The sequence below is a fragment of the Fulvia fulva genome, chromosome 6 (genome assembly GCF_020509005.1).
Source record: "Fulvia fulva chromosome 6, complete sequence".
NCBI lineage: Eukaryota > Fungi > Ascomycota > Dothideomycetes > Mycosphaerellales > Mycosphaerellaceae > Fulvia > Fulvia fulva.
The window spans coordinates 3539604-3559202 of NC_063017.1; the positions used below are offsets into that span (position 1 = coordinate 3539604).

A 19599-nucleotide genomic window follows, 5' to 3' on the forward strand; every position below is an offset into this window, starting at 1 on the left:
AAATATCAGCAGGTTCAAGGGCAGTCCGGAGCACTTACTCCTTCGCACAATGCACCTCTCACCCAAACATGCTTCCTCCTGAAAGCGAGAGCAAACAGGTTGTAGCGGTATATTTCCTAGCACCATTCAGTCAGCATGATGATGGTACCCTCAAAGCGCTATCCGTTATGCGACCAGGCACAGTCCGCGCAGTACTGATCGGCTTCCAGGACTCCGAGATGATAGAGGACATCAAGATTCTGCAGAAGAAGTGCAAAAAAAATCGGCTGGAACGCCGAAACGCACTGGCTCCCTAGCACATCGTCCCTGGAAGCACATCTTGCTTACCAGGACATCTACCACAGTATCAGGCACGATCTGAAGTCCGAGACCGTCGTGTTGTACTATGGAGGTTTCGCATACTGGGACGATACCCAGCCCACTAATCAAGCGATGTGGAGATGGCATGCGTAAGTTGACCATGACATGCTCTCTTCCTAGGAGCCAAGTACTGATTGAGATCTGGTAGAGATCCCAAAGAGAAAGTCTGCAGGGACCATGTCGTCAGCGTCGCGCCTTGGAAGCGTTTTCAAGACCTCGTGACGTCTGCATCCGGACCTAGGAACATTCTTTTCCTGCTCCACTGTGCCTTTAATCCAGAACTTTTCGCATCGTGGCCGGGGCAGACAGGAGCAATAAGGGTAAATATGCAGCTCATTGCGCTTACAGACAGAGAATCCAGAACTGATCTGCCCACCGGGGTACTACCAAACGGAATTGACAATGGGCACTGCACTGTTCAGGACTGTCAGTCGCCGACGGTCCTTGGAGTGCCGAGTTTCCAGCACACTGACAGGAAGAATGTCGCCAGTCAAGGCCATCCGGACTATCGAGGCTGGCGTACTATGGTGTTGGCTGATTATCTCGAGACCAAGCTCAAGGCTGGCGACCAGACGGTGTGGAGTCTTCTCGCTGGCCTTGACCCCGTGATCGTGCCATTGTTGCATAGGGCTCCGTATCGCAGAGAATTGGTTGGGAATGCGCAGGATATGAAGTTCCGTAAGGCGACTTTGCTGAGACGTGTGAAGTCGTGGGTGAGTGGGTAGTTAGTGTGAATCTGATAGCAGCATAGTCTCAGGAGTGGTATCTGGGCACGACCAAATCATGCTTGTCAGTACGCACTTACTATTGGAGTTGTGTACCGTGAACGCGCAAGGTCGTTTCACTTCCACCAAAACTTTGTTTGTACTGTTTCCATACTGCTCTTTCTACATGAAGGCGAGTGCCAATGCTGAGATAACCGATGCTCCCACGACGAACCAACCACTCTGTGCAACCTTCTTGTTCGAGATCATCGATGCGGTGTCCCAGACCAAATGTCTGATGCCGTTGAAGCTGTAGCGTGTCAGTCTTGCCATCATCACACCCTATTCGCTCTTTCCTCACCTGTGGAAAGTAAAGGGCAGCGCAACGGCCACCTTCGTCAAGACCTGCAAAACCACCGGCCACGCCGCAAAGCTCGCAGCCAGAACCTGCGTCTCCACATGCCATCCCAGATATGGTGCCACCAGGTATAGCGCTCCATACAGGTAGAAGAGACCGCTCACAGTGCAGCCAGTGATGCGGTTAAGGGCGGAGAGGTACCAGGTGATCTGTGGCTGGTAGATAGCGAGATGGGGCGCGACGGGTCGGTTCAGGCGCTGGTTGGCGAGGATGTTGTTCTGCGCCTGCTTCTCGGACATGGAGGCGGCGGCGACGAGTCTGCGCTGGGGAGTGTTGAAGGCGCCCAGGGCGATTGCTGCGGGTGCTGCGAATCGGTAGACATTGGGCTGGACGGCCACTGCGAGGGTGTTAGATGTGTTGTATCCTTGTCGTATAGTATACGTACACCGCCGCAGCGATTGCTGGGCTACTCTCTGGGGCAGCATGGTGATTGTGGTGGTGTTCTGGCAGGTGTGGAAACAGATGAGGTCGACGAGGAGTGTTGCGATCATTCGAGTGCGTCCGGGCCTCGGGAATAACGAGCAGCCAATGCCAGCCGGCTGACTATCGCAAGTGGGTCGTGGCACGTGCGCTTGGTACACACTGGGCAGCTGCAATTTTCGCTTTCAATCTCTCCTTCCTCACCTCAGGAATCTCCAACACCGTCTGGATCTACCAGCTGAAGGCGCGGCGTGCATTCAAAACAGGGCGTTATGCTCTGTCATCGAGTGCGATACGATTTCGAGACCGACTGGCCGTAGTTAATCGCTTTGTGAGGCCAATCCTTTGCCTACACAGAGTTTCATATCAGGCCTACACCATCTGCCACAGTCCGCCTGTGTCATTGAATGATCAGCAATACGATCTTTCCCGGGCCGTTCTTCATGTCGGGACGTGTTGCCTGCAGCTCTTGCGCAATGCGGCATCAGAGATGCGTACTCACGCGTACTGTCAACAGTCGAGCTGGAAGACTCGACAGCTTGTGCGAAGCACTTTCCTGACGTCTGTACATCAGTCCACTGCTGGTGTTCACGATAGGCCGGCGGACATTGCTCAGGTGGCGAGTGTCCATCTTATACGACCTGCGCTGTGTATACCAAAGTCGAAACCATAGCCTACTGCGTCTGGACATCAAGCTGTCCTCCAGAAACGTTGGAAGCTCGAAGCGGCGATACAAATACCACTTCTAGTACGACAGCTGCTGACTGACCAGACGATTGAGTTTAGGTGCAAGTCGTGTCCCGCGATCACGGTGACTTTCGAAACATCGCCCAGGATAGCCACGCAGCACGTGCAACACTTTGCAATGTAAACTTGAAACCGCAATGTTCTAATTCAGCTATAGCACAGGACCTTCGATCCACGAGGCGCTGCTCGAACGTTTGGCTCTCAAGCCAGGCCGAGGATGTTGCTGAGAACGCTGCCTTGATTTAGATCCCACTATCTTGGGAATCACCATGCATCGGGACCAACCTGTTGGCACGTCCTTCATAAACAGAGAGAAGATCTGAGTGACAACGGCTCAAATAATAGAGGCAGCTCTGCTTGCTTCTCACCCATTGCTGGCGACCTTCGTTCTCGTGCTCTTCCACTGAACTGCTTTCGCTAGCAGCTGGACATGGAACAGCAGTCAGGGCATACTGGGACCAGCAATTCGGTAGATTGAACTCTGCGACTTGATAATGGAGAACGAGAGAGGCTAGAACCTGGCCAAGTCGCCGGATGTTACGATGATCAGCCTTCTGGAAGCTCAAATCAGCGAGCTGGCAGAGCGCCTGTCGAGAGTTGAAGGCCATGTCAGGAGCGGCTCGACAACACAATCAGAGGTCAGCAGACAGAGCACCAATTCTTCGATACGCAAGCAGAGCTCTAGCGGAAGTGAGGTGGATCTTTCTGAGATGTCTTTCTCCCCAATCTCAGCACGACCCGCATCAGATCGTAGCCTTTCGCTACCCTTCGCCTTGAAGTTTAACATTCGGAGCGACGACCAACAGTATTCAACGCCTGAACGCATGACAGCAATGCGGGACATTCTCGTCCGTAACATCGACCCATTGTTAAAGATTGTCCATCTGGCATCAATTCAATATCTGTTCGACACCAAATGTTCAGAGGCGAGATCCACGCCATCTGATGCCAGAGCTTTGAAGTTCGCAATTTGCTTCGCAGCCGCAGCAAGCCAGGAGCCATCGGACAGCAATGTCTTCTCGTCTCCCAGCCACGGGTCACCAGCCAAGACATACGCGCATAACTTCGAGATATCGTTGTTGAAAGCGCAATTCATGTCCAATCCAACAGTTACCGGGCTTCAAGCCTTGACCATATACCTCATCTGTGGCGCCCAATTCTTGGACAAGACTTATGTTTGGTCTTTGACAGCAGTTCTGGTCAGACTGGCCATGAAGTTGAAGCTGCATCGCGACCCAGACTCTCAACAAGGCCTCGCATATCGAGATGGCGAGTACAGGCGACGGCTGTGGTGGCATATATGCTCACTTGACGCCTCCACGGCTGATGCCAGGAACACAGACCCTATGGTCTACGAAAGACAGTGCAGCACTCGCTTTCCAGCTGCCGTGCAAAACAGCACGATCAACCAGACCGTGCCAAAGGGGTCTCCAGAAACACTCTTCGCCACTCACTCTCCAGACATGTTTCATCGCCTGATCCGATTCGAGATCACATACTACACCCGCACCATTCTGTTTTCTGACACATGCAACGAAGAAAACGATTTTCCCGTCTTACCAGCAGACGGCAAATTATCCATCATCGACTCTCTAGAAAAGACTCTGGAAGACAAATACTATCGCCGCTGTCATTACAAATCAGCGACCTGCAGAATAGCCATAACCTCCAGCAAGATCACCGTCGCCAAATTGAAGCTCAAAATCAGACAAGCCAGCACTGCCTGCCAGAAATACTTCACCAGCGCCGGCGCAGAACAGACCATAACAGCATGTATAGAAATCGTAGAAGTAACCCAGACACTTCGCACAGACCCAGCGCTGGCCTCCTGGACCTGGCTCTGGCCTCGAGACACAGACCTAGACGCCGCCACCACCAGCCTCCAAACTCTCCACCAAGCCCGCACACGACCCGCCATCACCCAGAAGGCATGGACCGCCATCGACGCCTTCTTCGCCAATATCAAGTCAGACTCTGACCTAATCCGGGACATTCAGTACTCCCGCCTCATCGCGCTCCGCAACAAGGCCCAGAAGGGCAAATGCAAACCCAGCACCGTCAGTCCACTGGGTCGCAGTGAGGGGAGGGCGAGACGGAAGAGTATGAGCATTGATGTTAGCGGGGAGGAGGTTGTGAGAAGTTTTTCCATGCCTTGTGATGCGTTGGGCACCATGTCGGCGCCGACGAGTGCGAAGCATGGAACTTTTGATTCGGTGAGTAGTAAGACTAGTGGTGGGACTTCTGCTGCGTGGTCGGCGGAGAGTGCGGGTCCTGCGTGGCCGTTGCCCGGGAAGAGGGGGAGTATGGTGTTAGATTTCATGATCTGATCTGCGGCTGGTAGTCTTGCCTGCACGTGCGAAATGTGCGGGCTTTGTACATTGCTGTACATCAATGCTGTATCTGACTGTCCAGTAGTACACCTATAGTATAACATAATGTATACGAATATCTGTGCATGGCATAGAGCTTCATCACTAGTGGCCAATGGCACGCCACCACGTCTCGAGAAGTCCACTAAAGAGCTATGCGCTTCACAAGCTGCAGCAGCAGTACCTGCAGCGGCGGACTGTGGAAGTGATTGCATGTATACCCTTGACGCACGCCTGTGAGGTTCCTGCATGCTTGTGCGACTTCCTCTTTCCCCATGCCAAGTCACAGCCATGCTGTACCTCGCCCTCGCCACCCTTCTGGCGTTATGCACCATAACATATCGAACCCTCTACCCATGGCTACGAAGACGCCACGCCCTCTCCCAAATCCCCACCCACACCTTCACAGACCGCCCTGATACGCAAGAACACTACGTCAAATCCACCCGCGACCTACACTACGCTGGCTATCGCAAATTCTCCCTCAACGGCCTCCCCTATCGAGTCCGGACCTCAGCAGGGGGCGAACGCATCGTTCTCCCAACGCGGTATCTGAACGAAGTCAAGAACGCCTCGCAAAGTGTCATCAGCCTCCCAGACGAGATGGAAGATCTCCTGCTCATGAAATATACCGGCGTACCGCAGCGGACTGACTCCGGGACGAAGGTTGTGAGGGTGGAGTTGACGAGGAACCTGGGGAATTTCGTGGGGGCGATGCAGGAGGAGTGCGAGTACGGGTTTGGGAGGTATATGCCGGTGACGCAGGAGTGGAGTGTTGTGATGCCGTACCATGTCTTTGCGAAAGTGGTTGCGCTGATTTCGAGTCGTGTGCTTGTTGGGCCGGAGTTGTGTCGCGATGAAGGGTGGCTGCGGTTGTCGATTGAGTTTTCGACGCATGCATTTGGAGCGGCGAGGAAGTTGAGGACGGGTAGTAAGTGGCCGTGGTCGATGTGGTTGGCTTCGTGGAATGAACCTGCTGTGGCTGAGATTAGAGCGAGGAGGAGGCAGGCTGAGGAGTTGTTGAGGCCGATTTGTGAGGAGAGGTTGAAGAGGCAGAAGGATCCGGACTGGAAGAGGCCTTATGATGGGATTCAGTGGTTACTTGATAGTCATGGGCACAGTGGCGAGTCGACGGAGGAGGTAGTGAAGAGTTTGTTGAGGCTGAATATGGCTGCGATCCATAATACTACGATGAGTGCGACGAATGTTCTGTTTGATCTGCTGGAGCATTCAAAATACCTGGAGAGTTTGAGGCAGGAGATCAAGAACGTACTTGCTGAGGAAGGCGGATGGACGAAGCAAGCTCTGACCAAGCTGAGAAAGATGGACAGCCTCATGAAGGAGACTCTGAGGATGAATCCTACCACGCCCAGTAAGTGTTGGTCTTGGTAACAACAATCTTAGCTGCTAATCATTCAGTCACGGGGAAGCGGAAGGTCCTGCATGACTATCGCCTACATGACGGTCTGCTCTTACCCAAAGGCTCCCATATCGCGTTCGCATCCGACGCCTTGAATCGTGATCCAGCAATATACAACTCTCCGGACACCTTCGACGGCATGAGGTTCCATGACCTGCGTGAATGGGATGAGACCAAGTATCAGTTCGTCACGGCGACTTCAGAGTATCTGAATTGGGGTCAAGGTGGTCATGCTTGCCCAGGTACTTTTGCCGTCTCTTCACGTCTTCGTTAGAAGATCGTGTATGATGTTTTCGGTCCATCGCAAGACTGACGGAGGCAGGACGTTTCTTTGCGAGCAACGAGATCAAGCTGATGCTCGCGTTCGTGCTCCAGCATTATGAGTTCAAATGGAAGCCAGGCGAAAGTAGGCCGCAGAGCACAAACATTGATTGGAATTTGATTCCAGACCGCGAGAAGGAAGTCGAGGTGAGAAGAAGGAGCGAAGCATAAATGGCAGATTGCTTAGTCATCGAAATCACTCACCCTTCCAGTCTCCATGCCCCTTCGACCACAACTCAACATCAACGACATCCATTATGCAAGTTCTCATCATCGTCGTGGTATCTCATGCCTCATGCGGGCACCTCAAATACTACCAGCCATGCTTAGTATAAATGCCGACAGATCCATGAAGCCCTTCTTTCGCATACTCCCAACACAGATACGATCTACTGACGTGCTCGCACACCATCCGCTAAGACGCTCAAGCAGCTCCAAGACGAGCCAATAACGACTTGGCTCGTTCTCGATGACCCTCATCTCGCATCTGACGTTGTATCCCAGGAACACTTCCTTCTGTCACGGTGGGTAACACTTCCAGGCGACGTCCCGGTCGTACACACAGCTTTTCCGGCAGAACTGTGCTCAACATGCAGAGGTTGCATGGCGGTCGCGTGGCTCTGACATGGCCTTGACGGTAGTGAACTTTTCCTTCTTTCCTATCTCGTCTTCTTGCGATCTCACTCTCAGTCTGCCCGTCTCTCCAAGCTACATCCAAGATGGCATTGAAGGAGCTTGACCACAGCAATGCGAAAGGGTTTGACATTGAGCCTATACCTGGTACCCCTCAGTTGTCGTCACCTGCGGCCTCAGAGCTCGACGACAACTACGATGTTTACAAACAGCATGCTGGCGAAGAGATCGACCCGGCAGAAGCCAAGAAGGTCGTCAGGAAGATCGACGTGCGAGTGATCCCGGTGCTCTTCCTGCTGTACCTGCTACAATATCTCGACAAGAACGGGATCAACTATGCAAGTGTCTATGGCCTGGAAGAGGGCACTGGGCTGCAGGGACAGGACTATAGCTGGCTGGGATCCATCTTTTACTTTGGCTGTGAGTTGGACTGATAGGAACGATCGCTCAGGGACAAAACACTGACATTGGCGCAGACATGGCCGGTCAGTTCCCAGCTTCGTATCTGATGCAGAAGCTACCTATCGGCAAGTTCCTGGCTGCAGCAACCATCTGCTGGGGTGTGATCTTGATCACGACACCAGCTTGCTACAACTTCGCCGGCATTGCGACGAACCGATTCTTGCTCGGCTTCGTAGAGTCGACGGTCAATCCCGGATTCGTCTTGATCATGAGCATATGGTACACCAATCGAGAGCAACCAGTCCGACTTGAGTCATACTACTGCACCAACGGTGTTGCGACAATGTTCGGAGGTCTCATCGGATATGCTGTGGGACACATTAACGGCGGTCTTCCTCGATGGATGTACGTCTTCATTATCTTCGGATCATGCAGCATTGCAGGTGGCATCTATGCGCTGATCATGCTGCCTGACCTACCCAAGACTGTGAAGTTCCTGAACGAGCGAGAACGATTTGTTGCGATTGAGCGCGTAGCCAAGAACCGACAAGGGGTAAAGAACAGCAGCTTCTCCAAGCACCAAGCTATTCAGACCCTCTGTGATCCGAAGACCTGGATACTCTTCATTATGGCAGTTGGTGCTCAAGTGCCCAACTCAGCCTTGACGAGCTTCACCTCCTTGATCATCAAGTCCTTTGGCTTTGGAGCATTGGGAACACAATACCTACAAATTCCAGGTGGAGCAGTCCAGTTCCTCTCCCTGCTTGGCGGCGGTATCATATGCTCGAAGTTTCCCAACATTCGCTGCATATCCATGATTGTCGCCAACCTGATATGTATCGTTGGATCTGGACTTCTGGTCGGGCTCCCCGGTAGCAATAAATGGGGTCGTCTCGTCGCCATCTGGCTCTGCTACTTCCAGGGACTAGGCTTCAGCATGTCTCTGACCATTGTCAGCTCCAACGTCGCAGGCTACACCAAGAAGCAGCTTACTGGTGCTATCCTGTTCACTGGCTACTGCGTAGGCAACATTATCGGACCACAAACCTTCAAGAGTAACGAAGCGCCAGCCTACACCTCTGCGTACATCGCTATGCTGGTAGGATACTGCGTCAAGCTTACTGCGGTGTGCATGCTATACTTCTACATGTGGGGCGCGAACAAGAAGCGAGACTGGGAAGCAGCGAATCAAGGTATGCTGAGTGAGGAGGAAGAGAAGGCGGCGATTGAGAATGGAATGCATGATATGACGGAGCTTGATAACAAGGGTTTTAGATATGTCCTCTAGTACCAGCGCACAACCAATGGACTATTGCGAATCCTTTCACTCCATGACAGCCAACAACCCAGCCACTCCAGCACCCACCCAAATCCCAGGCCTAACATAATTCTGCCCCGTCCACGCCTTCAACAACCTCAGCACCTTCCCACTCTCCTCCGCCTTCACCTGCATCGCCGCATCCTTACTAATCGCAATTACCCTCTCAACCCCAGCACCCATCACGATTTTCGTCCATGCTCCCACTCCAATGGCGCACATCGCGCCAAATACCAGCAGATTCCGTCTCGACAGTAGGCCTCCACCTGTCTGGGGAGTCGTCCGGTAAGCGGCGTAGCCATAAGTCGCTGCTGTGAGAATTGCACCGGGAAGGATGATCTTAAAGCCGGAATAGTAGACTTGAGTGAAGAGGGGTGTGGAGACGAAGACGGGGAGGGAGTGGAGGGTTGGGAGGATGTTTTGGGAGTGGGCGAATTGGTAGCCGCCGAGGAGGAAGGAGATGGGAATGGCGATGTAGGTTGTCAGAGTGGTGGGGTCCATGAAGATAAGGCCAGACTGTGTGATGTGATGGCTATCTTGTTGCGTGGGTGTGGTGAATGTGGTAGTGTTTTGTCAGATGAGCAAAGAGATGGGCAGATCGCGGTCTTATTTTGACCATATAATGCATATCAAAGCGAACTGGTTCGGTCATGTTCAATGATCTGGCCGTCGTGCTATCCTCATTGAGCGGGAAAGGATGGACATGGCGTTCATGGCTTGCCACGGCCGATGGCGCTGGAGTGCGACACGCCGAGCTGAAGCGTGGAGGCCATTGTTTGCGGCCAAAGCAGCAGTCGCAAGGAGTAGATGATGAAGCACGCTGTGCAATGGAGTGTAAACGATGTTGTGGCGTGGTTGATATCGTAGTTCTAACGGTCGAGAGAAGCCGATGTTCAGGCAGCACTCAGGCACATAGCGGGGGACGGGACAAGCTTTCTCGCTTAATCAGCTAGATGCAGGGATGCCGTGTTGTTTCATGTGCTTGGGAGTCACTTGTTCTTTCTTTGGATCGCGGAGAGTGGAACGTCATCTGTACACATTGCACCTTTGATGCTGCTGACTCCTGTCCTCGCCAGATGTCTGAGCAACCCGCAGTCACACTCCCGAGTCACCAGCGTCTTCGCAGCGACCACTAGTCCCATTCTTCGGGCATTCCTCGCAGAGCCATCAATACTTTTAGAGCATCGCGGACGACGCACGATGGCGACGGCACAGCCTGAATGGCGCGCTCCTCCAGAACCAAGCGAATCAGTACGAGCGCGCTTGCCCAGGCTAAGTGTGTACAACTCCCTAACGAGGAGCAAAACACCATTCGTTCCGATCGATCCAGAGGGCAAGAAGGTCGGATGGTATGCTTGCGGTCCAACGGTGTACGATGATGCGGTATGTCTTGTTCAGTGGCTTGGAGGTGATTGTTCGACTTGGCGGTTGCGATGCTTGACGATATCGAGAGAAGAGACGAAAGCTTTGGACCTGGCGGACTGGACTAATAACTGATAGCACTTAGGTCATGCGCGAAACTATGTCTCGCAAGACATCATCCGCCGTATAATGACAGACTATTTCAAGTTCAAGGTCGACTTTGTCATGAACATCACAGACGTGGATGACAAGATCATCAAGGCTGCAAGAGAGCAATACCTGTTGAGACAGTTTCTGGCTGAGCACAAAGAGGTCGATGAAGAGGTCAGACAGACGACGCTTGATGCGTTCTCAGCATACATTAAGAAGAACTTGTCGCTTCTGGATCAGGCAGTGACACCTGAGTCATACGTGCAGGCAGCACAGCAAGCCTACGGACATGTCTTGGAGGGCAAAAGTCTGGCCAATGATGGATCTGCACCTGGCGACAAAGAGGCTAAGGTCAAGATGCACCTGAACACGTCGAGCTCTGGCGCACAAGCACTGCTATTGTCAAGCCCGACGTTGGAAGACTTCGAGGTCAAGGCTTCTGGTGTGTTGCTGCCTTACATAGATTCTCTGTACTCCACAACGGTTGGAGGCAAGGATCATGACATCTTCACGACCCTCACACAGCGATATGAAAAGCGATTCTTCAACGACATGGATGCGCTAAACGTACGAAGACCGAACAAGCTCACTCGCGTGACAGAGTATGGGCCTCAGATTGTCAACTTCGTCAAGCAGATCCAAGACAACGGCTTTGCTTACGACAATGAAGGTTCCGTCTACTACGATACCAACGCTTGGCAAAAGTCTGGCGGATTCTACGCCAAGCTGAAGCCTGAGAACAAGAACGACGAGGAGCTTCAGGCCGAGGGTGAGGGTTCTCTCTCGACGAAGAAGACCGGCTTCAAGAAGTCCGGTGCCGACTTTGCTCTTTGGAAGGCATCAAGACCCGGCGAGCCAAGCTGGGAGTCGCCATGGGGCGAAGGCCGACCTGGCTGGCACATTGAGTGCAGTGCGATGGCATCTGACATACTAGGCAAGCAATTCGACATACATTCTGGCGGCATCGATCTCGCGTTTCCTCATCACGACAATGAAATTGCACAATCAGAAGCGTACTGGTCAAAATGCGGCAAGAACCACACACAATGGGTCAACTACTTCATGCACATGGGTCACCTCAGCATATCTGGTAGTAAGATGAGCAAGAGTCTCAAGAACTTCACTACCATCAAGGAGGCTCTTGGAAAAGGCGACTGGACTCCTCGATCACTGCGTATAGTGTATCTACTTGGTGCCTGGAAGGAGGGTCTCGAGATCACACCTGACCTGGTCAAGGCCAGCGTATCCTGGGAAGAGAGAATCAACAATTTCTTCCTGAAGGTGCGCGATCTTCAGAGCAACCCAACAAGCGCCCACTCGAACGGCACGAACGGCACATCGAGTGAGCTCGACCAGCTACTCGCCACCTCGAAGCAACGATTCCACGATGCAATGTGCGACTCTTTCGATACTCCTGCTGCCATGCGGATCCTTACGGAGCTCATCACAGCATACAACTCCGCGGCCAATGTGCCAGATACCACAGCGGTTGCCATCGGCAAATGGGTGACGGAAGTCGTCGTTGTCTTTGGTCTGGATGGTAGCTACAGAGAGGGCCAGATGGGTTGGTCTGGTGTCGATATCCCTGAAAAGGCAAAGGCGTTCATCCACCCACTGTCTGAGCTACGGGATAAGGTCCGTGAGCAGTCAAAAGCTGGTGCTGTGGATCTTGTGTCACTCGGGCGATTGGTAAGTCGGCGGCATTCAAGGAATACGTTGACATCACTAACGTTGCAGCAGGACGAGAAGGATTCATCGTATGGTGACGACCAGCCATATATGAAGGCTTACGCCGACTTCCAGCGCAAGGTTTTTGACCTACACAGTAAGAATGCCGCACCCAAGGACTACCTAGCCGCGTGTGACCACCTCCGTGATACCGTGCTATGGGACCTTGATATCTACCTGGAGGACCGAGAGAACCGACATGCTTTGGTACGACCACTTTCGACGTCGCTACGACAGGAACGCAGAGATCGTGAAGCGATTGCTGCTTCAAAAGCTGCGGCCAAGGAGAAGGCCAAAGCTGATGCCGAAGCAGCTGAGAAGGAGCGGCTCGAGAAGGGTAAGCTGTCTCATCTGGAGATGTTCCGCACCAGCGAGTATAGCGAGTGGGATGAGGAGGGTCTTCCGCTGAAGGACGCGGAAGGTAAGGAAGTTGCCAAGTCGAAGTCGAAAAAGCTGAAGAAGGACTGGGAACGTCAGAAGAAGCTACACGAGGCATGGCAGACTACTCAGGCGAAGTAAAGGTGTTGACTTCGGCCAGCATGAATTGCATTGCTTGATTCGTGGTATAGAGTAGACTGTACGCCATACTCTTGTAGTCATTGCCCATTGCTAGATTCAAGAGCCAGGCAAGCACCTCGAGTTTGCCTGATCAGCATCTCCGTGATACTTGAACCACTTCTAGATCACCAGGTCCTGGTGGTGTGAGTCACATCTGGCCAGCAAGAAGGTCGCATGATCAATGGTCTGCTTTGTGGACCGCTTTCTGACATCGTAAGGTGGCCTCACGTGCGCCCTGACGATCACCCATGGAACGTGAGCTCACATAAAGGCTGCAGCCAGTAAGCATCGAAGCCGGTGCCGCCAGTTATGCATACCCCAGATGATCCCCGCGAAACGGTAAACTTAGTGGTCTTCAGTCGCAGCTGTCCGGCCGAGGGGTCACGAGCCAAGGTACCTCCATCGGTGGTCAAAACCTGGCTCTTGCTCAAAACTCGAGGGGCATTCTTCAGCTTCTTCCTCCTCTCCTTGTTCCTTTCATCTCACTTTGAGACCAGCCCAGACTTACTACACCTTCCATCATACCATACCGGCAAGATGAGTGCAATCACTGAGGAGCCTGAGGGCTACGTTGAGCCGCTCAAGGTCCTCATCACCATGCACGACAAGTGTGACACCCTCGATGTCACCGGCCCGCTTGAGGTCTTCAGCTCTGCCCAGCACGATCCGAAGAACCCAGGTATGCCTCTCCGCGGGCAATGCTTCACCTGACATTGACGTCTGCTTGTACCGTTCAGCTAATGACGTCTGGCTGCAGAGAGCAAGGCATTCCGCACCATCTTCGCGGGACCTGACGAGCACGTGATTACACAACAAGGTGCCCAGCTCCGTGCTCACATGAGCTACGACGATGCCATGAAGCGTCTCTCCGAGATTGACGTTCTCGTCATTGCTGGCGGCAACCACGATGCCATCATCAAGCAGAAGGCCCAGCCTCTGCAGCTCATCAAAGCTTTCTCCGACTTGCAGAAGAAGAACCCAGCCAAAGAGCGTACCCTCATGACCGTCTGCACGGGTGCCCTCTTCGCCGGCGAAGTCGGCATCCTCAGCGGTTTGACGGCGACCACCCACCCAGACTACGTCACCAAGTTCGAGATCATCTGCTCCAACGCCGCTCAGCGCGACATGGCCGACCGTGTCGACGTGGTCGAGGAACGCTACGTCGTGAACAACCTCCGCTTCGACCTCGGCGAGAATGAAGATGAGAACCCATACATCCTCGACCGGAAGCAGATGAAGGAGAATAAGCGCCGCAAGAGCTCTGCTGGAGCCATCTCACCCATTGCTGAGAACGGTGGCCCGACCAATGGCTTCCCCAACGGTCGTCGTCCATCCAGTGCTCGCAAGGGCAGCATCAGCTTGAAGATGAGCAACAACCGCCGCGAGAGTGTTCTCAAGCGTGCCAACCTCCGCCTCGGTGGCCTTCGTGTGCTCACCACTAGCGGTGTCACCTCTGGCATCGACGGTTCTCTGTACTTGGTCGGAGCTTTGGTCTCTGAGGAGGCGGCTGATGAGGTCGCTCGCAAGATGTGCTACACCTGGAAGAAGGGTATGGTCGTCGATGGCATTGATGTCTAGGCGTTTTGTGAGAGTGTTCGGGACGTATTGACTGCGTAACCTGGCTGTGTAACTTTATAAGGACGAGATGCTACCTCGCAGATCAAAGCGCAGATGATGGGTACGAGAGAAGGACTAGCTACGAATGAAACGAATGACAGAAACCATTGAGCAGATACTTATTCTCATGCTTCCATCTTTCCTCTTACCAGCTCTTGCCTCGCTGTCTTTTCGGCGACTCCAACGCTCGTATACATGCACATCAGCAGACACGTTTCATAGTCTTGGTAAGAAGGAATTGCAGACGGTTGATAAGCAGACATGGAAACTGAGACTTTCCCGCTTCTCCGCAATAGCCGCCATCCGGTCGTCTCGCTCTTTCCATCTTCTCTTCGCAACCAACACATCCGAAACATGACCGGCGAGAATGGCAACACAGTGGCCGGCTCCAAAAGGTCATTAAGTCCCGACGACGAAGGAACTCAAGAAGTACATCAAGGCAGACAACGCTCTCGCGCAGCTTGCACGCCATGCCGGCAAAGGAAACGAAAATGTGACGGCCGCCTGCCGTGCGCTACTTGCGTACGATATGAATACCAATGCGAATATTCCACCAGCTCGAAACGCTCCTCAATGGCGCAACATGCCGACGTTGCTCAGGAACCTCCACCGCCTCAGCCCATAGGCAGGACCCATCCGAGCATCATTCAGCTGCAGAAGCATCCGCTCACTGCGCCTGGGGCACGATTCCATCATCGGGGTATTTTGGATCCTGTCAAGACGCGGTTCGTTAGAGCTAACTCTGCGGTTGCGTTTCCGAGGATTCTGGGGATGGATCTGGAGAGTGATAGTATTCCGCGGTTGCATTCTTTTGCGTGGCATTTGGGAATTCGGCCTGAGCCGCAGGAGGAGCCGGTTGGTATTGCTACGCATTTGACGCTTGCGGATATGCAGAACTATGCGAATGTGTACTTCCAGGTTGTCAAGCCGGAGTTTGGATTGCTGGAGGAGGCAGAGTTCATGGAGCAGGTGACGGCACGTTGGAATGATCCTGTCGGCATTAGGGATATTGACTCTGTCGCGCTTGGTGTTGCTGCGCTTGGGTCTTTCTTCTCGCCGAAACCGCATCCTAAGGAGGATGCTATATTCATGGATGCACGTAATGTGCTTGTGGCGAAGAGTATCAGTAATTCACCTACGCCGCATCATGTAGCTGGCTGGATTTTGAGGACGATCTATCTCCGTCTGACTTCGAGGCCGCATGGGGCATGGATATCGAGCTGCATTACTATGCACCAGATAGAGGCCAGCGGTCTGCATAAGGAGATACAGACCATTGCCGTGGTGTACCCGCCGACGGTCACCGACCACAAACTGGCCAAGAATCGCCGGCGACTGTTCTGGATCTCGAGAGCTCTGAACATCATCTTATCTTTCGAGTATGGACGCTCCAGGGTCAATTTCGATGTTGTCACCACCAAGCGTTTTGCGTCCGAAAGTGCAAGTCATGCGCACCATTTCGTGGAGTTGGCCGACCTGCTGCCGAACGACTTCGTGGACAAGGAACGTGAGCCAGACCCGCCTGGTGCATTGGCTAGAGCGCTGGATAAGATCGAGGCGCTACAGACTGAGTCGCACTTTATATCCTTGCTCAAGGCAGATCTGGCCTTTGCTATCTACAGACGATTGTGGTTGATGAGTCTGACCGATGCCAAAGACAAAGCAGAAACTGTCGTCAGCATTGGTAAATCAGCATTGACAGCCTCTGCGAAGTTGCTCTCAATCAGGACTCCTTGGTGGAACGTCATCTGCACTCCCTTCCAGTTCCTGTGCGTGGTCATAGCTGTTGGGACGCCTAGCAGTCTCGCACACATACAAGAGGTCATGAACCTTATGCACAACATCGCACAGACGTACGATACACACATGTGCAGAGAGGCGTACAACCAGGCTACTGCCTTGATTACGATGGCTCGGAAACGCAAGCAGAAGGAGTTGGAAGCACTGAATGCCGTGCCAGAGACACCACCGTTCACCGACCACCCTTCAGCTGGACCGAGTAGTACGCTCTCGGATGCACCGAACATGGATTGGGCGATGGAAATACCGTTCGAATGGGATATGTTCCTGAACCCTGAGCTGGTCGTGTCGAGTCAGCAACCCTTGCCCATGGAGAGCGCGTATGCCAATCAGTTCAAGTTCTGAGGTCGTGGTTGGATGCGATACGAGTACTGATATCCAACCGGGACCAGTAGATATTTAACACGTGCGCTCGGAGGATTGCCACCGGCCTGGAGCACGGTCTTGGCGTGCAGCATGTCCTTACTACATTCCGTGCCCCTCCCGTCGGCAGCGGGAACTTCACCAGGCACAACGTGTCGGACTGCATCCTCATCTGGTTTCACTGCCGAAGTGGTGATGATCTCTCGCCGCTGGAGCGCTACGAGAAACGCAGATCTACAACTTTGAATTGCGCACTTCGCCGACTACAGATTCTGAGAACGAATCATATCTCCACACGAGGGACTTCCACCTTCCTGATCGACAAACTGCAGGCTTGGCACGACATCGATTGAACAGCAAGCTACAGCTGACCTTCTTGATTAGCTTAGGGCGAAATAGCATATCAAAAGATATCGCTTCGCTGATACACGTGCTGTGCTTAGCCCAGTGGTCTTTCTGCACGTTTAGCGAAAGCTATGCTACTGTCCCTATGCACAACCCGCAAGGGCAGACGCTGCCAAGGGAGATACCGCATCTGCGACCAGTATATATAGCAAGCAAACATCCTTCAAGATGTAGCAGACATCAGCCACACGACACAAGATCACAACATGGGCCTCAAGACACTCCTGATCGCAGCTGCGGCTGCCAGCGTTGCCATTGCCGCATCAGTTGAAGAACAACTCGCCAAGAGAGGCAACCTGCCCACTCCAGTCTCCGCTTCGACTGCACGGACGTACCTCAACTCGATCACGGTCCAGGCAGAGTCGAACAGCCCCGCCTACGACCGCGACCTCTTCAACCACTGGATCACTATCAGCGGCGCCTGTAACACCCGCGAGACTGTTCTCAAGCGCGACGGCAGCAACGTCCAGACCGACAGCGCTTGCGCTTCGACCTCCGGCTCTTGGTACAGCGATTACGATGGCGCCACCTGGACTGCTGCCTCCGACGTCGACATCGACCATATTGTGCCTTTGAAGGAAGCTTGGGTTTCTGGTGCACGGAACTGGGATAATGCTCGTCGTCAGCAGTTTGCTAATGAGCAAGTATCCATCAATCGCCGTCGGCGGGAAATCATGCTGATTTGTTGTAGCCTCACCCGTCCACAACTCCTGGCTGTCACCGATAATGTCAACCAAGCGAAGGGCGACATGGACCCTGCAGAGTGGCTTCCTTCGCGTACTGCTTACCATTGCACTTACATCCGTGCTTGGGTGCAGGTCAAGTACTACTACGGCCTCACCATGGACTCGGCGGAGAAGTCGGCTTGTCAGAGTATTCTTAATGGATGCTAGGCAGATCGTGCCGAAGGAACTCTGACTATGCTACCTTCACCACAAATCGCTGATGTCTCTCAATGCTCACACTGCAGGTCATCATGCGATACTGCTACGCTCTGCACTTCCCAAATCAAACGCCATGGCTATGCATCCCACGTCATCACACTCCCACATGCCTTCCATCACAAACCAAGCGGATTGTCCCCAGTCTGCTCCTTCCCACCTATCCTCTCCCCTCCAGGCAGTTCCTTGTCCGGCTTGCCGTTGTCTTCATTGGTGAAGCCGTGCTCACGCTTCGCTTGCTTCTGAACTTCGAGGAGTGCTTCGCCGTTCGGGTTGCCGATGGCGCCGGTTACGTGACCGAGAGGCTTCAGCCCGACGCCGAGGACTTTGCCTAAGGGGTCGCCGATGAACGAGAGGGGGCCTAGACGGAAAGCATGTCAGGCGGTCTGCAAGTAAAGCAAGCAGAGAGAAGGAGAGTTTGGGAAGCATACCTTTCTGATCATCTTGATCGAGGTAGTTTGGCATATTGATAACAAAAGCTATCTGACCGAATCTGGTTATGTTCTCTGACAGGAGGCGTTTTGGCGATGTGCTTGTATGTGTTCTTGCCCTGGATTGTGGCTGATCTGTTCGCACACTTGTACTGAATGAGAATCAACAGAGCAAGTATCAAAAACTTGGAACATGCATATGATCAGGTACCACACTGACCTACATGTGATGACATAGCTTGTGGAGGTGATCGCCACGCTGCCTGGGCGTGGCACATGGGCTGGGGACGCGTGACGCATCGTGGCACCCACGACATCTTGAGGGAGTTATAAGCTATGATGTGTGAGATGAGTCCAGCTGGGAGCAAGGAACGATGCCTGATGAGTTGGAATGAGGTTGATGCTGTGTCCCAGGTGGAAAGAACAGAGGCAACGGCAACGGCCTCGGGATCGGGTTCGGAGTTCGGAGTTCGGCAGTCTTGTCGCGACGCGAACTTTTGCGTGTTGTTGACAACGATATCATCTGTCATCAACATGCCCTCGATATGATCAATTTTTCACGGCTCACGATGGCGATCCAACCTGCGAAGCAACACAGACCAGCGTGGCATCGTAGTAAGAGGAAGCACGGCAAGTTGCACCAGCACGCGTCTCTCGCGTCATGAAGGAGGACGAAGCCCTGCTCGTGGACGCTTGTGCTACTCTTGTGGCAGTTCTCGCATGGCGCTCAGCTCTGCCAGATTAGCAATGATCCTGCCCTGGAGCAGCTCTAATCAACGAGTTCTGGCGCAGCACGGAGAGACGGGCCTCGAGTTCCCGCAGAATCCAGATTCCAACACGTACCACCATGTTCGAATCTCTTTCCCTTCCACGGCTTAGCGGAGGATACAGTCGATCTTTTGACAGGTGGCGTGAGCGTGGTCGGGCCTCCGCGTGAAAGGATTGTACAATGTACGTCTGGTTGCCTGTTGCTGGCCGAAGCACGACATCTGATCTGATTTCGCACCGGACAAGGGCTTGTCGAGGGATTTTCGACACCTCTACCCTTTCTCTTGCGCAGTTGCCGCTGACAGGAATCGTGCTTCTGCCATTGCCCAGACAATTGTCTCTCTCCATCTCTTGCTCGGACCGG

The 19599-nt window shown here is 53.3% G+C and overlaps 11 protein-coding genes across 11 annotated transcripts; 8 read left to right on the top strand and 3 right to left on the bottom strand.

The window, feature by feature from the left end:
• Positions 1-68: 68 nt before the first annotated feature.
• On the top strand, positions 69-296 carry CLAFUR5_07311 (uncharacterized protein; the record flags this gene model as incomplete). Its single annotated transcript, XM_047906459.1, has 1 exon — positions 69-296. The coding sequence occupies one exon, from the start codon at positions 69-71 to the stop codon at positions 294-296; it is 228 nt and encodes a 75-aa protein (XP_047763649.1).
• A 951-nt stretch (positions 297-1247) lies between these two features.
• Positions 1248-1973, bottom strand: CLAFUR5_07312 (Succinate dehydrogenase cytochrome B subunit, mitochondrial; the record flags this gene model as incomplete). Its single annotated transcript, XM_047906460.1, has 3 exons — positions 1248-1374; positions 1426-1819; positions 1868-1973. 3 exons carry the CDS (start codon positions 1971-1973, stop codon positions 1248-1250), a joined length of 627 nt encoding a protein of 208 aa, XP_047762997.1.
• A 1218-nt stretch (positions 1974-3191) lies between these two features.
• CLAFUR5_07313 (C6 transcription factor asaR) lies at positions 3192-4976 on the top strand (the record flags this gene model as incomplete). Its single annotated transcript, XM_047906461.1, has 1 exon — positions 3192-4976. The coding sequence occupies one exon, from the start codon at positions 3192-3194 to the stop codon at positions 4974-4976; it is 1785 nt and encodes a 594-aa protein (XP_047763291.1).
• A 291-nt stretch (positions 4977-5267) lies between these two features.
• Positions 5268-6930, top strand: CLAFUR5_07314 (Cytochrome P450 monooxygenase ccsG; the record flags this gene model as incomplete). The annotated part of the gene is made up of 3 exons (XM_047906462.1): positions 5268-6390; positions 6438-6707; positions 6761-6930. The coding sequence occupies 3 exons, from the start codon at positions 5268-5270 to the stop codon at positions 6928-6930; spliced, it is 1563 nt and encodes a 520-aa protein (XP_047763648.1).
• Positions 6931-7478: 548 nt separating this feature from the next.
• On the top strand, positions 7479-9082 carry CLAFUR5_07315 (uncharacterized protein; the record flags this gene model as incomplete). The annotated part of the gene is made up of 2 exons (XM_047906463.1): positions 7479-7812; positions 7869-9082. 2 exons carry the CDS (start codon positions 7479-7481, stop codon positions 9080-9082), a joined length of 1548 nt encoding a protein of 515 aa, XP_047763647.1.
• Positions 9083-9118: 36 nt separating this feature from the next.
• CLAFUR5_07316 (uncharacterized protein) lies at positions 9119-9613 on the bottom strand (the record flags this gene model as incomplete). Its single annotated transcript, XM_047906464.1, has 1 exon — positions 9119-9613. The coding sequence occupies one exon, from the start codon at positions 9611-9613 to the stop codon at positions 9119-9121; it is 495 nt and encodes a 164-aa protein (XP_047763646.1).
• Positions 9614-10162: 549 nt separating this feature from the next.
• Positions 10163-12871, top strand: CLAFUR5_07317 (Cysteine--tRNA ligase; the record flags this gene model as incomplete). Its single annotated transcript, XM_047906465.1, has 3 exons — positions 10163-10495; positions 10613-12313; positions 12365-12871. 3 exons carry the CDS (start codon positions 10163-10165, stop codon positions 12869-12871), a joined length of 2541 nt encoding a protein of 846 aa, XP_047763645.1.
• Positions 12872-13219: 348 nt separating this feature from the next.
• CLAFUR5_07318 (Isonitrile hydratase-like protein xanA) lies at positions 13220-14488 on the top strand (the record flags this gene model as incomplete). The annotated part of the gene is made up of 2 exons (XM_047906466.1): positions 13220-13589; positions 13668-14488. The coding sequence occupies 2 exons, from the start codon at positions 13220-13222 to the stop codon at positions 14486-14488; spliced, it is 1191 nt and encodes a 396-aa protein (XP_047763309.1).
• Positions 14489-14881: 393 nt separating this feature from the next.
• CLAFUR5_07319 (uncharacterized protein) lies at positions 14882-16672 on the top strand (the record flags this gene model as incomplete). Its single annotated transcript, XM_047906467.1, has 1 exon — positions 14882-16672. One exon carries the CDS (start codon positions 14882-14884, stop codon positions 16670-16672), a length of 1791 nt encoding a protein of 596 aa, XP_047763308.1.
• A 629-nt stretch (positions 16673-17301) lies between these two features.
• On the top strand, positions 17302-17988 carry CLAFUR5_07320 (uncharacterized protein; the record flags this gene model as incomplete). The annotated part of the gene is made up of 2 exons (XM_047906468.1): positions 17302-17735; positions 17787-17988. The coding sequence occupies 2 exons, from the start codon at positions 17302-17304 to the stop codon at positions 17986-17988; spliced, it is 636 nt and encodes a 211-aa protein (XP_047763850.1).
• Positions 17989-18155: 167 nt separating this feature from the next.
• On the bottom strand, positions 18156-18767 carry CLAFUR5_07321 (uncharacterized protein; the record flags this gene model as incomplete). The annotated part of the gene is made up of 3 exons (XM_047906469.1): positions 18156-18397; positions 18468-18613; positions 18688-18767. The coding sequence occupies 3 exons, from the start codon at positions 18765-18767 to the stop codon at positions 18156-18158; spliced, it is 468 nt and encodes a 155-aa protein (XP_047763851.1).
• Between the last annotated feature and the right edge of the window lie 832 nt (positions 18768-19599).